The following is a 16,167-nucleotide window of genomic DNA, read 5'->3' as shown; positions in this document are numbered from 1 at the left end:
GAGCTTGTCAAGTATACAAGATGGGAGTACAGTCCTTGTAAGTCATTGTATGTGAGAGGCCCAAGGGGGGCTGGCAGGTCTGGGTGCTGGAGCATAAGTGTCAGTGTGGAAAAATGCAGTCATGATGCAGTCGGCCCCTTCTTGAAAGGCCCTGTGAGTAATGCTGGGTTCCAGTGTTAGCCGGTGGTCTGGCATTCCCCAGATTGTGACCATGGACTACCCTGAGTTAAAAGGGTCCCAATGTCACATAAGTTTGGGAAGAAACCTTAGATTAAACAGGATTTTCCTCTGGATCTACAAAACAGGATTTTCCATATTTGTTAATACGCAAATGCATATCACAAACCCTTTTCTCCTAGAATGCCTATCAACATCTCACAGAGCATCCTATAGACAATGAAGAGATTTAATTTTAAGTGACATGATCAAATTTGCCTATGAAATAATCTTGCAGTCAGCAATGTAGAAAATGGACTAGAAAGAAGAGGGGCAGGCAGGTCAGAAGAGACCATCACAGCAGGCCAGGGAAGAGGTGATGAGGTTCCCATCGAGGGGAGGTGCAACTAAGGTCAACACACAGGACTCGCTGCCTTGATCTCAAAGAGGTAAGGGAGGATCTAGGATGACTCCTGGATTACTGGTTTGGGCATGTGGATACTGCCTTTCATTGAAATGGAGATATGGAAGGAGGAGCAAGTTTTGGAAGAAGTTGATAAGTTCAATTTATTTTGGTGAGTTGGAGTTAATTGTGGAGATTTCCAGTTGGCTCCAAGTCTGAAGTCTAGAAGAAAAGTACACGATGGAAATATTTATTTAAAGTCACCATTCTAGAAGTGGTAGTTGGAACAACAGGCATGGACACAAGCCCCCAGAGGAACATAAAAAATGTGAAGAGGAGGGAGCCTTTCAGGATCGCAACAGTCAAAGGTCAGACAAAAAGAGTGACTCCAAAGTAGAGTACTGATAAGGAAAAAACGTTGGCACAGGAGTAAAACCATGAGAATCTAAACCAAGGGGGAGTCTGTTTCCAGAGGCGGGAGCAGTAAATAGAGTCATATGCCACGGGAAGTCTGTCAAACACAATCGGAAAGAAAAGAACTGGAAAATGTATGTTGGATTAAGTATTAGGAAGCCACAGTTAACCCAAGAAAGAACAATGTCAGATGTCGAGATTTAGGTATATAATTTTCCTTTAGACGAAGCTGTATGTGTGTATGTGTGTTTGAAATGTTAAGACTACTGACCAAAATCAGAGTGAGAAAAAATAGAAAATTCATGAGTGATCCACTCATGGCAGTTGATACTGCCTTTGGCTAATTTGGGATTACATGAAGCAAAATCTTATGTGTGGTGTGAACACATGAACATGCTTGGCCTATGACTTCATGGGTAGGAATTAAGAACACCCCTGTGGGGAGTTGGACCCTACAACAGGAAATACGGAGAACGTTAAGGTTTTCAAGGCTTGTCACTTGGAGCTTAAGGAGAATAACCAGCTGGTTGCTGGAGAGAGCTTTCTTGCATCATCTGCTACACAGAAACCTCTGCCTTCCACGTGAAGGCCAAGAGCCTTCTGGCCCGGAAGGGACATGAGAGCCCAGTGCCTTTCTGAGGGGGAGCTCCTGAACGAAGGTCCAACCACAGGGAACTCAGCAGTCTGCTTGCCCTTGTAAATAACCTAAAATAGCCTGATGATCTGATAAATTACGGGGTCATGGACTGCTGGAAGAGGAAGCAACCTTGAAACTCATCTGCCTCCTCATCTCACAGATGCATAAACTGAACCCCAGAGAGGTAACTGGTTTCCCCATAGGAGTAAAGTCAAGACTAGAATCTAGAGATTCTGAGTCAAGACTAGAAGCTAGAGATCCTGACTACTGGTGCTTTTGTACCAATACACAGCTAAGGGCAGAAAATATAGACTCTGATTGGTTTATTAATCTATGCCTGTACCCAAATGGGGAAGGCAGAACCCTAAGATGGCTCCCAAGATCCCCTCTCCCTGGTTTACATGCCCTGTGTAATCCCCTCCTCTTGAGTATGGGGGGATCTGTGAATGTGATGGGATGCCACAGCCATGATTATGTTATATTACAGGGAAAGCTGAAGGGACTTTGCAGATATAATTAGGCTGACTTTGAGTTAGTCCAAAAGGTGATTATCCTGGGTAGACCTGTCTGAATCAAGTGAAAGCCCTTAAAAGAGGGATTGGGCCCTTCTCAAAGGAGATTCTTCAGCTGGTCTTGAAGAATCAAACACCCATATTGTAAACTGCTTATAGAGTTGGCCCCATGAACTATAGGAACTATAGGTGATTCCTAGGATCTAAGGGTGGTGCCCACTGGACCTCCCTCAAGAAACCAGGGACTTCAATCCCATAGCTGCTTAGAGATGAATTTTTTTCAACCACCTGAGGGAACCTGGAAGTGGATCCTTCTCCATTCAAGCCTCTAAGGAGACCTCAGCCCAGACAATCCCCAAAGGGCAGCCTGCATGGAGAGGCCCTGAAGCAGAGAAGAAGCTAAGCAGTGCCCAGATCCCTGACCCGCGAGACTGAAGCAATAAATAGTTGTTGCTTTAACCTGCCAAATAGGTGGTAATTTGCTGCACAGCAGTCGATACCAAAACAACGCTCAGATGCAACATACTTGAAAAGATTTCAAAAATGGTACTTACAACACAGTGACTTCTTGGAGGAATGCCTCTAGTCAATTTTACATTTTGTATAGCTTCTGTTCTCTCGGTGGTGTATCCTACCAAGCCCCTAGTCTGTCTCAAGTTAAAGAAAATGTGCTAAACTTTCAGATACCTTTTATGTAGATGCCATGCTGTGTGCAGAACAATGCTTTGTCTTTTCCTTACGATCATTTTGGAGAAGGGACAATAGCAACCCTGCCAATCATGTGACATTTTCCAAAAGGTATTTATACATGGATGTTATATGAGGAAACACATACCAAAAAATCTTCCAAAGGAGGCTCAAAGAGCAGTGACTGGACTGTCAAAATCAGTTCTGTGACAAACATGGGAATGAGAGATTCATCTTCTTCCTGCTTCTCCAACACGGGGGTCCCCTGAAATGAGGACTTCTGCAGTGTTTTAAAGATATAAGTATCAAGGTCTAAAATTTAAAAAAACCTCTGTATTACAGAAGGCACATAAACTTAAGCTTACACAATTAGCTGATGTTATAATGTTGGCATGTCTTTCAAAGAATACTACCATAGAAATTAAAAAATAAAGGCAAATATGGAAAGACTACATGGCAGTGTAAAACTTCTCTCCTTGTAAAAACACTATCAACAAAGTGGAAAGGCAAACAACAAACTGGAAAAATATATCAGTAATGTATATAGTAATGCAGATAGAAGGTTGGTTATATTTAAATAGAAATATACTTGATATAGTCAATAGAAATATATACTAATAACATCATAATTGATATGAAATAGAAAGATATTTAAATAGAAAAATGGGCAAAGGGCATAATCTGACATTTTTTAAAGGAAATATCAATCAACATCCTCCTCCTTCTCTTCCTCAAGATATTAATAGTTTATTCAGTAACATTTATTGAGTATTTATTGTGTGCCAGGCAGTGCTAACTATTCATGTAAATCCCACACCAATCATATGTAGCAGGCGTCATTTTTATTCCTATGAGAAAACTATGATCTGGAAAAGGTAAGACATTTCATTAAGGACACACTGGTTTGTAAGTGGCAGATCAGAACTGACACCAGGTCTTTCTCATCATGAGACCTATACTCTTATCCCCGTACTGTCGTGGCAGTTAAAGGAATATAACATTTAAAAGTAGTGACATATTACTTTACATCCATCAGATGGACAAAGACTGAAATGAATGATAATATCTAGTGTGCATATGGCCAAAGGCTCCTTCTCGAACATTGCTAGGAAGATTGTAAAGTGACACAAAATGTTCTAGAAAGTTATGCATCAGTTTCAGAAGCCTTAACAAGTGAGCATATTTCTGATCCAACAATTCCACATCTAGGAATTTCTTCTAAGGGGAAGAATCAGAGATGTGTGAAAAATGTATAGACAAAGATATTCTTTGCAGCATTATTTGGACTAGTGAGAAAGTGATCAATAATAGAAAATTACTTACAAGATGTATAATACATTTCTATGTGAGAATGTTATATGGAAAAAATACATATTGACTTGGGAGATTTTTCATAATACATTGCTAAGTGGAAAAAGTAGGTGATAAAGGAGTAAGTAAAGTATGATTCCTTTCTTTCCCCCTTGGAAATAGTTAACTTGGTATAGCAGAGGATGCTTTTCTTTGTATACTTCTGTGTTTCTCAAATTTTCTGCACTTAGCATATATTACTTTTAAAATTAGAAAGATAAATGTTACTTTCAAAATGTGGTAGTATTGAGGAAAAAAAGGAATTGAGAATAGGGAAGGAGAGAAAGTAATGAAAAGGAGTATGCAGCTAAAATTCAACTTTTGGAGTAAAGGAAAACTATGGCAAAGAGCGACAGGCCTTGAAACTGCATATTGGGTCTCCTGGGGGGATGCAGAGATATGAAGGTAGGAAGCTTGATGAAACCAGATATGCATGTTTTGCTATGTTTTTAGGTATCTGTCATGGATGGAGCTGGGGAAAAGCTTATTGGGCTATCAGATAAGCTATGTTAGAATGCACAAATTTGTGCATTTAATCTCAAATGTCTCACATTACTCTGTGTTTCTAAGATCAACATCCTCCTAAGAGGTTATTCACTGAAAGCACAAAAGTTTGCTCCCATGATTTGCTCCTTCTGGCCTCTAAACCATTGTTTATCTCTTTCATTTATACCACCTTCCCTGCTTCTCTCTGACAGTTTATGCTCACGATGACCCGTGAACTGTAAGCTTCTTGGGGGCAAGTATTCTATCTATGCTTTTTATCACCGTGTACCCAATACCCAGCATAGGGGTTGGTACATAGATACTTAAGGAATATTTATTGAGTGAACACATGAGGAACCTTTACCAAGTGCCTGTGAGAGAGACTGCAATATTCAGCACAATGGATGCTTTCTCTGCTATTAGATACTTGCTGATATGCTGATTTTCATTCTGTCATTTCATGTGTGTATGGTAGACTCTGATTATACTGTGAAATTCTCTAAGCATTTCTCCTATTTTTCCAGTACACAGAAAATAGCATAATTCACAGTGCATAGTAAGCACTCCTCAATAAATGCTGACCAATGAATTTTCTTAATTGTGTCTGAATATACCTTTTTATCAGCGACTTCAGGCTTCTCTTCTGTAATCCATTTCTGAATGACATCTGCTGAAGGTGTCCATTTTAACTTATCAGTGAGATAATTCAAAAGGTAGCTAGCAGAAATTACTGTTAGGACATGCAATGTGTTCTCAATTAGATAGTCATTTAGACGAATAAAGCTTGAAAAGAAAAAAAAATACTACCCTCAGAATGGGAGAAAATATTTGCAAATGAAGCAACTGACAAAGGATCAATCTCCAAAATATACAGTCAGCTCAATATCAAAAAAACAAACAACCCAATCCAAAAATGGGCAGAAGATCTAAATAGACATTTCTCCAAAGAAGATATACAGATTGACAACAAACACATGAAAGGATGCTCAACATCATTAATCATTAGAGAAATGCAAATCAAAACTACAATGAGGTATCACATCACACCAGTCAGAATGGCCATCATCAAAAAGTCTACAAACAATAAATGCTGGAGAGGGTGTGGAGAAAAGGGAACACTCTTGCACTGTTGGTGGGGATGTAAATTGATACAGCCACTATGGAGAACAGTATGGAGGTTCCTTAAAAAACTAAAAATAGAACTACCATACAACCCAGCAATCCCACTACTGGGCATATACCCGGAGAAAACCATAATTCAAAAAGAGTCATGTACCACAATGTTCATTGCAGCACTATTTACAATAGCCAGGACATGAAAGCAACCTAAATGTCCATTGACAGACAAATGGATAAAGAAGATGTGGCACATATATACAATGGAATATTACTCAGCCATAAAAAGAAACGAAATTGAGTTATTTATAGTGAGGTGGATGGACCTCGAGTCTGCCATACAAAGTGAAGTAAGTCAGAAAGAGAAAAACAAATACCATATGCTAACACATATATACAGTATCTAACAAACAAACAAAAGGTTCTGAAGAACCTAGAGGCAGGACAGGAATAAAGACACAGACGTAGAGAATGGACTTGAGGACACGGGGAGGGGGAAGGGTGAGCTGGGACGAAGTGAGAGAGGGGCATGGACATATACACACTACCAAACATAAAATAGATAGCTAGTGGGAAGCAGCCACATAGCACAGGGTGATCAGCTTGGTGCTTTGTGTCCACCTAGAGCGGTGGGTTAGGGAGGATGGGAGGGAGACGCAAGAGGGAGGAGATATGGGGATATATGTATATGTATAGCTGATTCACTTTGTTATACAGCAGAAACTAACACACAATTATAAAGCAATTATACTCCAATAAAGATGTTAAAAAAAAAATTAGGGATGGTGGTGGGGGAAGGAGTGAGTGTGACTATAAAAGGGTAGCATGAGGGAAATATTGACAGTGATAGAATAGTTTTGTATCTTGATTGTGGTGGTAGTTACACAAATCTACACATGTGATAACATGATACACTGTACACCATACAATGTTAATTTTCTGGTTTTTGTATTGTATTTATAGTTATGTAAGATGTAACCACTGAGGGAAACTAAGTGAAGAGTACACAGGACCTCTCTTCACTTCGTTTTTTGCAATTTCTTGCAAATCTATGATTATCTCAAAATTAAAAAAAAAAAAATCAAACTGCCAGAGTTCAAATCCAGGCTCTACTGTATGAATTTGGGCTTATTTAACTAATCTGTGCATCGTTTTGTCATCTGTAAAATGAGGACAACAGCATCTACCAAGTTATGGCAAGAAACAAAGAAATCAATACCTAAAAAAGGATGAACTCCTGATACGGAATGTGGGTGAATCTCGAAAGCATGCTAAGTAAAAGACACAAGAGACTATATATTATATAGATCTGTTCATATGACATTTTGGAAAAGGCAAAAACTATAGGGAAAGAAATCAGATCTTGGTTGCCTAGAGCTGGATATAAAGAGAGGGGACTGAACACATCTCTGAGTAATGCCTTTTGGTATAGTTTTGACTTTTGAAGTCATCCTGATATTCTACATATTCAGTAAAATAAAAGTAAACCAACAAGGATGGGGGAAAACAACATTAAAGTAAATGCAAACAAACCAAATCAATCCAATTAACTGTATTTCAAATGTGCAACATAACCAAACCGAGCAGGGTAGAGAGTAATCCAAATACTTTCACTATATGCTCTCTGTCTAGGGGGAAAAACAGCAAACAAATCCTAACTGGTTTTAGTAGGTAAATCCAAATTGAGGAACATCTGAAAAAACAACTGGCCTGTAGTCTTCAAAAATCTCACTACCATGAAAGACAAAGAAAAGCTAAAAAGTATAGGTTAAGGAGATTAGAGACATGACAACTACATGATCTTGAACTGTATCATTTCTTGGAGAGAAATAAAAATGTCTTAAAGGACATTATTGGAACAAATAATTGACAAGAGTGAAATACTGTAACTGCAGATTAAAGTATTGAAATATATATAAAAAAGAAAAACAATACTGCTTCAGTTTTCTATACTTACTACCTAGTTTTGAAAGTGACTCTAATGCAAATATTTAAAATTTTAAATATCATAATTTCTCTTTGACTTTCCATTTATATTACAATATCAGAGATTAATTGTACAGAATAGTTGTTCTTAGACATTCTTCACTTTAAAACACAAATATACTCAAATATATAGCATCAATTTAGCTAGGCATTCTAACCATTCAGTAGGATATTTAATGAGCAATATAGTTATGAAAAAAGCACATAGCTCATTAGGGGCCATAAGATTTTTTTTAAAGATGCTTTAAAGAAGAAATCAGTAAATATATATCTGTGACTTACATTCTAATGGTAATAAAATCTTTGCTATTGAATAAATGTTGTTTGACAGCAATTGCTAACCCAAAGATGAAAATTTAATGTTTCCCTACTTGAGTGCTTAGAATGTAAACCGAGTCAGCAAGGCATTTGAAATAACTTTTTATGCTGCTTAAGTGGAGCCTGAGGGACCTCTAGCCTATGATAGTGGCCTCAGGACTGCTTCACTGCCTTCTGTTGCAATACAGACATTACTACCAGATTATCTCACATATAAACTGGGGCACAATTAAGATTTATTAAATGGTTGTAAAATGTGGACCAAGTTAGTGAGCACGGAGTAACAGTCATCAGTGTTTTCTAGTGCCACATACAATTCTTCAGATAGATAATGTTTGGTGATTTTGTTTGCAAGAGTTAGTTGCAGTGATGAGGTTTTAGAATGACGTGGAATCCAAACTCTGGGACAATGGCAAGACCCAGTTGGGTAAGCAGGTGGAAGGTCCTGGTGAGATCCTGGAAGGTGGACTTTCTTCCCTGGTCTCCCCGTGGCAACCTGCCTTAGGAAGAGGGTGGAACTTTGTGTGGCCACGCAGCTGCCTGTAGCTCTTTAGGGACCAGACAGGTGGAGCTGACCCTCCAGATCCACTCCAGGAGGCCCACAAATCTCTGTGTGCCTGACTTCTCCTTACTACAGCCTGCCCAGTGCTCCTGGCTGGGCTAGAGGGAAACAAAGCCTTAGTGATCAAAGAGGAGCTCTTGGCCTTGGGCACGCCCTCCACCTTCTCTGGCTGCTTTGCTAGGTGGCAACTGGAAGGGCAGGCTTCTGGAGCCTGCATTCAGGTTACTGTGTCCTCCAAATCCCTTATCACTAGTGAATCCTGCAATGATGGCTTTAACTTTAATGAAACTTGAGAAGGATGGATGCTCTAGTTTTTCTTGAAAGAAAGAATAACAATTTACCATGTTAGCCTCATGCAGTGATGCCTTTTGCTGGCCTGCTCTGTGTATGTCATTTTCTTGGAGTCTCCAGAAGTAGGCAACTCAATGAGACTTCCGCTTTCTGGCATTTTACAGTGACCTAAGAACAACAGAAGACACAAAGACAAGAATTCTTGTGTAAAAACTCCATTTCTTTCAATATGGATTAAGAGACAAGTAAAATTCAAAAATGACAAAATGCTTTGGTTCATGAGCTATTTCAGACTCCAGAAAACAGCCCAGTTATCCAAACAAATTCCACATCAAAGGATTTCAACTTAACAAAAGACTCTAGACAGCTTACTAACATCTTCTTTAACAGGATCTGATTTCTGTCCCGTGCCACCTCTTTCCAGGAACACATTTACCCTCCTTTTCTGCCTGCATAAAATTATCCTTTAGAGTCCCTACCAGCTGGGGCCAATTCTGAGATCCATCCAGTCCCTTAATTTTAACAAACCTATTGTCTGTACTAGTAGGTTGGACGAGCGTTTAAGCAGAGAGGCCCTGAGGCCACTATAAAATGCTTGTGAAATAAAGGTCCTGTAACCAGTTTAGAAATACTATACACAAGCAAGGGTAATGCAAGGAAGTTGTGGTACTTAACTGTTTTATCCCCTTCTACAATAGACATTGAATTTATAATCTATCAAGCAAAGATTGGAAGAATTGAAAAATAGGGTCCTTATTTAAAATAGAAAAGTGGAATGAAAACGAGTTAACATTTCGGAAAGCCACCACTTCTGATCTGTTGGAGTTCTTTCCCTTTCATACCCTCAATAAGTTCATATGCACAGTCATCAGGCATAAATCCTGCAGCACACAGAGCAGCTCGACAAGCCTTTCTGACCACTTCTTTGGCCTCGTTTCGAAATTCTTCTAGGCGCCCTGTCACCTAGACATTGATAAATATGTATCATTAGTGGTACCAAAGTATCAGTAATAGGGAAAAAAAAATTCTTGAAACTTGTAGACAAAGTTCCTCACCTCCTCTAGCCATACGGCTTGTGCAACTTTAAATTCTTGCAGGGTGTAAGTGTGATATTTTTCAATATGACAAAGTCCCATAAAACTCAATTGATAACACAATTCATTTATTTTGAGGAGAGCTGGTCGCAAATACTAAATGAAAATAGAAATTTATCATTATTTAGTAAAAAAACCAAAACCTTTGCCTTTTAGAAGTATAAAAATATTGGGAAAGCAAGAATGGTAGTTAAGGAAAATAAATAGTGCTATATGTTAATTTCAGCTACAGCTACAAAGTGCGTACATTGAAAAGGGACACTTCTGAAATTTTGTTCTGAAAGTATTCTTTGAATTATCAGATTTAATTTGTCTGAAGTCCTTTCTTTTCATTTTGAATACATGTCTTTTAACCATGAAACTGAGAGCAAGTAACAGAGGATGGGGAAATATCTTAAATTTCACTAGGTTAGGCTAATAGCTATTAAAAGATTCTTAGTGTTACCTTAGGACTTTACAACGTCCAGTCACCATGATAATGATAATGGATAATGGATGGGCCCATCTATTGATCTAAGAGGTTATGATATAGAACAAAGACAAATTTTAACTTTAAAATTTCAGTGGGTAACAGTCACTATTAAGAATCTACCTTGCAATGTAGGCTGGTAGAATGAGTGGAAGTATTTGTGGAATAATGTCACATAATATAATTTAATCTTCCTCTATGCCATCATCATAAATCAGGGTTTTAGGGTGGTGGCTTTGAAGGCACATGTTCCAAGATCGTTTCTAGGTCATTCACCCTCACTTCTAATCTAATCAAAGGAGGAGCAATAACATTATATTTTTAAAAAGTTAACTTAAATTTGTTTATATGTGACACTGGTTTAAGTGTTATATATAGCACACTCTTGGACTCTTTTCTAGGAGTTTCCAAAACAGGACAACCAATAGTCATTCAGACCAACATGAAATAGTGCTTTAATTATTTTTTTTAAGTACAAATAAGGGGAAGTTAAAATTAGTAGAGTCCTCAATGAAGAGATTTATGTGACAAAACATCTAGGAAGTCATATAGCCCTTAAGATTCATCTCATGGAGAAATTTTCATGATAAAAATGAAGCAAAACTATAATATTGTAAATCAACTATACTTAATTTTAAAAAAAAGAAGCAGAAGTTTAGAGGCTATGTCTCCGAATTGAGATAAGATACTAAATAAATTAACATGAGTACATGAGTAGGAATGAGTCTGTAATTGAAATGTGGCAGTGAAAGCAAGAAAGTCCAGTGTACTCTGGAGAAAAAGTCCTTGAGCCAAAAAATATAAGTTCTATTAGTAAAGGGATAAATACCTAGGATCCAGGTGGACAGCAAAACTGGTATTGATGGTCTGCCAAAAAGTTAGAGTTTGACAGTGGGAACTTGGAGGAAGAAAAAATATATATAATCTAAGAAATTACTTTGGTCTAACCTAAATATCTGGCTGTCAGCATAAAGGACAAATGTGAAAGCCATTGTGAATGTAAGAGAGACTGAAGGTGTTTTGTTTATTTCTCCCATCATTATTTCTGCTGTTTGCAAATTTCTGATGGAATCTGGGTTAGGTGGTTCATTCTTAGGCTGGTATATCAAGAGTGCCCATTGAAAGTGATAAGCATTAGCATTATTTCAATATTTTATAATAAGTACAAAGGGAATATAATCTTTAAAAATTCACTATGTTGTACACCTGAAATATATATTATACATCAACTATACCTCAATAAAAATTAAATTAATTAATTGAAACACAAGCACATACAAAACAATCAAGCTACTAGAGTCAATAGTAAATTCTGCAAGGTTTCAGGAAACAGGCTCAATATACAAAAGTCAATTGTATTGCTATATAGAATATGTATACATATATATATATATATATATATACACTATTTATATACATTTATACATGTATCATTTAGATCCCTGACTTCAGACTATACTACAAAGCTACAGTAATCAAGACAGTATGGTACTGGCACAAAAACAGAAATATAGATCAATGGAACAGGATAGAAAGCCCAGAGATAAGCCCACACACATATGGTCACCTTATCTTTGATAAAGGAGGCAAGAATATACAGTGGAGAAAAGACAGCCTCTTCAATAACTGGTGCTGGGAAAAGTGGACAGCTACATGTAAAAGTATGAAATTAGAACACTCCCTAACACCATACACAAAAATAAACTCAAAATGGATTAAAGACCTAAATGTAAGGCCAGACACTCTCAAACTCTTAGAGGAAAACATAGGCAGAACGCTCTATGACATAAATCACAGCAAGAACCTTTTTGACCCACCTCCTAGAGAAATGGAAATAAAAATAAACAAATGGGACCTAATGAAACTTAAAAGCTTTTGCACAGCAAAGAAAACCATAAACAAGACAACAGGCAACCCTCAGAATGGGCAAAAATATTTGCAAATGAAGCAACTGACAAAGGGTTAATCTCCAAAATTTATAAGCAGCTCATGCAGCTCAATAACAGAAAAACAAACAACCCAATCCAAAAATGGGCAGAAGATCTAAACAGACATTTCTCCAAAGAAGATATACAGATTGCCAACAAACACATGAAAGAATGCTCAACATCATTAATCATTAGAGAAATGCAAATCAAAACTACAATGAGATATTATCTCACACTGGTCAGAATGGCCATCACCAAAAATCTAGAAACAATAAATGCTGGAGAGGGTGTGGAGAAAAGGGAACCCTCTTGCACTGTTGGTGGGAATGTAAATTGATACAACCACTATGGAGAAAAGTATGGAGATTCCTTAAAAAACTACAAATAGAACTACCATATGACCCAGCAATCCCACTACTGGGCATATACCCCGAGAAAACCATAATTCAAAAAGAGTCATGTACCAAAATGTTCATTGCAGCTCTATTTACAATAGCCAGGACATGGAAGCAACCTAAGTGTCCATCAACAGATGAATGGATAAAGAAGATTTGGCACATATATGGAATGGAATATTACTCAGCCATAAAAAGAAATGAAATTGAGTTATTTGTAGTGAGGTGGATAGACCTAGAGTCTGTCATATGGAGTGAAGTAAGTCAGAAAGAGAAAAACAAATACCGTATGCTAACACATATATATGGAGTCTAAGAAAAAAAAAAAAAGGTCATGAAGTACCTAGGAGTAAGACGGGAATAAAGACACAGACCTACTAGAGCATGGACTTGAGGATATGGGGAGGGGGAAGGGTAAGCTGTGACAAAGTGCGAGAGTGGCATGGACATATATACACTACCAAACGTAAAATACATAGATAGTGGGAAGCAGCTGCATAGCACAGGGAGATCAGCTAGATGGTTTGTGACCACCTAGAGGGGTGGGATAGGGAGGGTGGGAGGGAGGGAGATGCAAGAGGGAAGAGATATGGTAACATATGTATATGTTTAACTGATTTACTTTGTTATAAAGCAGAAACTAACACATCATTGTAAAGCAATTATATCCAATAAAGATGTTAAAGAAAAAAAGTCAATTGTACTGCTATATAGAATATGTATATATATATATATATATATATATATACACACACACTCTTTATATACATTTATACATATATCCTTTAGATATATTCTTTATATGTATTGTAGAATACATATGTGCATTGAATACACATATATGTATAGAATACACATATATACTCTCTAATAAATATATATTCTACATATATAAAATGAAAAATCCAAAATGAAATTTAAGAAAACAATTCCATTTACAATAGTATCAAAAAGAATAAAATATTTGGGAGTAAATTTGACAAAAGAAATGTAAAATATATACTCTGAAAACTACAAAATATTGTTGAAAGAAATTGAAGAACACTTAAATAAATGGAAAAGGATTATATGTTCACAGACTAGAAAAGTTAATGCTGTTAAAATGGCAATATTTCCTAAATTGATCTACAGATTTAAAGCATTCCCTATAAAAATCCCAACTGGCTTCCTTGCAGAAATTGACAAACTGATCTTAAAATTCATGTGGAAATTCAAGAGGCCCAGGGAAGTCACACTTCCTAATTTCAAAATTTACTACTAAACTACAGTACTCAAGATAGTGTGGTACTGGCATAAGGATAGATATAGATCAACAGAAAAAAATTGAAAGTGCAGAAATCCTCATATTTACAGGCAATTGCAGACAAGGGTGTCAGGACAATTCAAGGCGGAAAGAATAGTCTTTGCAACAAATGGTGCTGGGACAACTGGACAGCCACATGCAAGAGGATGAAGGTGAACCCATACCTCACGCCATCAGCAAAAATTAACTTGAGATGGATTGAAGAACTAAATGTAAGAGTTAAAACTATAGAACTATTAGAAGAAAATATAGGGCTAAATTTTTGTGACCTGAGATGAAGCAATAGATTTTTATACCAAAAACACAAGCAGCAAAAGAAAATAATGGACAAAACAGACATCATCAAAATTAAGAACTTTTATGCTTCAAAGGACACGATCATGAAAGTGCAAAGACCCATAAAATGGGAGAAAAGTTTTGCAAATCATATATCTGATAAGGGATTTGTATCCAGAATATATAAAGAATTCTTACAACTCAATAGTAAAATACAGGTAACTTAATTAAAAATGGGCAAAGTATCTGAATAGACAGTTCTCCAGATAAGATATACAAATGGCCAAAAGGCACATGAAAAGATGCTCACCATCATTAGTCATCAGGGTAATAGAAATCAAAACCACAATGAAATGCCACTTCACAACCAGTAAGAAAAGCTATAATGAAAAATGCAGATGTAATGGTGAGAATATGGAGAAACTGAAGCCTTCATATGCTGTTGGTGGTAATGTAAAATTGTGCAGTGGCTTTGGAAAACTGTTTTGCAGTTCCTCAAAATGTTAAACACAGAGTTACTGATGACCTAGCAATTCCACTCCTAGGTATATACCCAAAGACATAAAAACATATGTCTAGACTAAAACTTGTACACAAATATTCATAGCAGCTTTATTTATAATAAAGCCAAAAAGTGGAATAACCCCAATATCCATCAATAGGTGGATGGATAAATAAAACATACATATGTATACAAGTGAATATTATTAACCAATAAAGAGAAATGTCATGCTACAACATAGATGGACCTTCAAAATATTATGCTAAGTAAAAAAGCCAGTCACAAAGGACCACATATTGTATGGTTCTATTTATATGAAATGTATAGATTAGGCACATCAAGAGAGAAAAGTCATAGACTAGTGGTTGTCCAGAGCTGGGGCAGGGGTTGGTCTGGGGGAGTTAGGGAGAAATGGAGAGTGATGCTAATCACTCTTTTTGGAATGGTGGGAATGTTCTAAAATAGACTGTGGTGATGGTTGATCAATCCTATGAATATATTAAAACCATTCAATTGTATACTTTAAAAGAATAAATTGTATGAATCATACTTCAATAAAGTTGTTATTAGGAAATGTGGGCACAGATGCCAATAAGGTTGGTTACTAAAAATAATCATAAATAGAAAAATTTCAAGGATAGCTCCACATTTATCCCTTCAACATAGTCTAAAAGAATCAGCCCCCTTAATTAACTCACTGTAAATATAAGACTAGTGGTAAGTGTGTGGATAATGATAGCATCTAATAGATATTTAAACCAACACAATGGCTCGATTAGTTATGTCAACCTAAGATTAAAATGATGAGAACTTTCTAGTCTGCTTGGGCTATATTAAAGAGAAAATATTGTCAAGGTCAAAGCACTATTGGTATGAATAGTGAGCAGAGAGAATGACAATTCTCAGCACATTAAAAAAAGAGAAAAAGCCTTATGAATTGATACAGGTTAAATGCAAGAGGAACTATTTTACTTACCTAGGAATAAATTTATGAAATGTATAGTGTCCAAGACAAGGTAAAAGATGAAAGGTGGTAAAAAGGTAGTAAAATAGGTCCAAATCCTTGATAGATCCTTAGTGAAATTAGAGGTCTAGGGGTTGAGTTCAATGTCAAGAAGGATTAGAATCTTTTCCACAACCCAGAACGCTTGATGGGATGGAGGACCTGAGATGGTACATCTTACATATCTGTTTTGCACTAACACCTATGTGAGCCGTATTCCTTGAATGTTCCTTTATTGTGTGACTGATGTCTTGATAATGATCTTTCAGATTACCATAT

General features: G+C 36.9%; 1 protein-coding gene across 1 annotated transcript in view; it reads right to left on the bottom strand.

Moving 5' to 3' along the window:
* The window catches only part of DNAH6 (dynein axonemal heavy chain 6), a 293,512-nt gene that overhangs the window by 231,210 nt on the left and 46,135 nt on the right, over positions 1 to 16,167 (bottom strand). Inside the window, exons 6-10 of the mRNA XM_032653510.1 lie at positions 9,974 to 10,108; positions 9,761 to 9,881; positions 8,969 to 9,086; positions 5,260 to 5,428; positions 2,958 to 3,074 (exon numbers count right to left, since the gene is read on the bottom strand). Of these exons, the coding sequence (XP_032509401.1) occupies positions 2,958 to 3,074; positions 5,260 to 5,428; positions 8,969 to 9,086; positions 9,761 to 9,881; positions 9,974 to 10,108 (660 nt within the window). The remainder of the gene's footprint in view (positions 1 to 2,957; positions 3,075 to 5,259; positions 5,429 to 8,968; positions 9,087 to 9,760; positions 9,882 to 9,973; positions 10,109 to 16,167) is intronic.

The sequence above is a fragment of the Phocoena sinus genome, chromosome 13, assembly GCF_008692025.1.
Source record: "Phocoena sinus isolate mPhoSin1 chromosome 13, mPhoSin1.pri, whole genome shotgun sequence".
Lineage (NCBI taxonomy): Eukaryota > Metazoa > Chordata > Mammalia > Artiodactyla > Phocoenidae > Phocoena > Phocoena sinus.
Note: the sequence above shows the minus strand (reverse complement) of the source record. Positions and strands in the feature narration are given on the sequence as shown.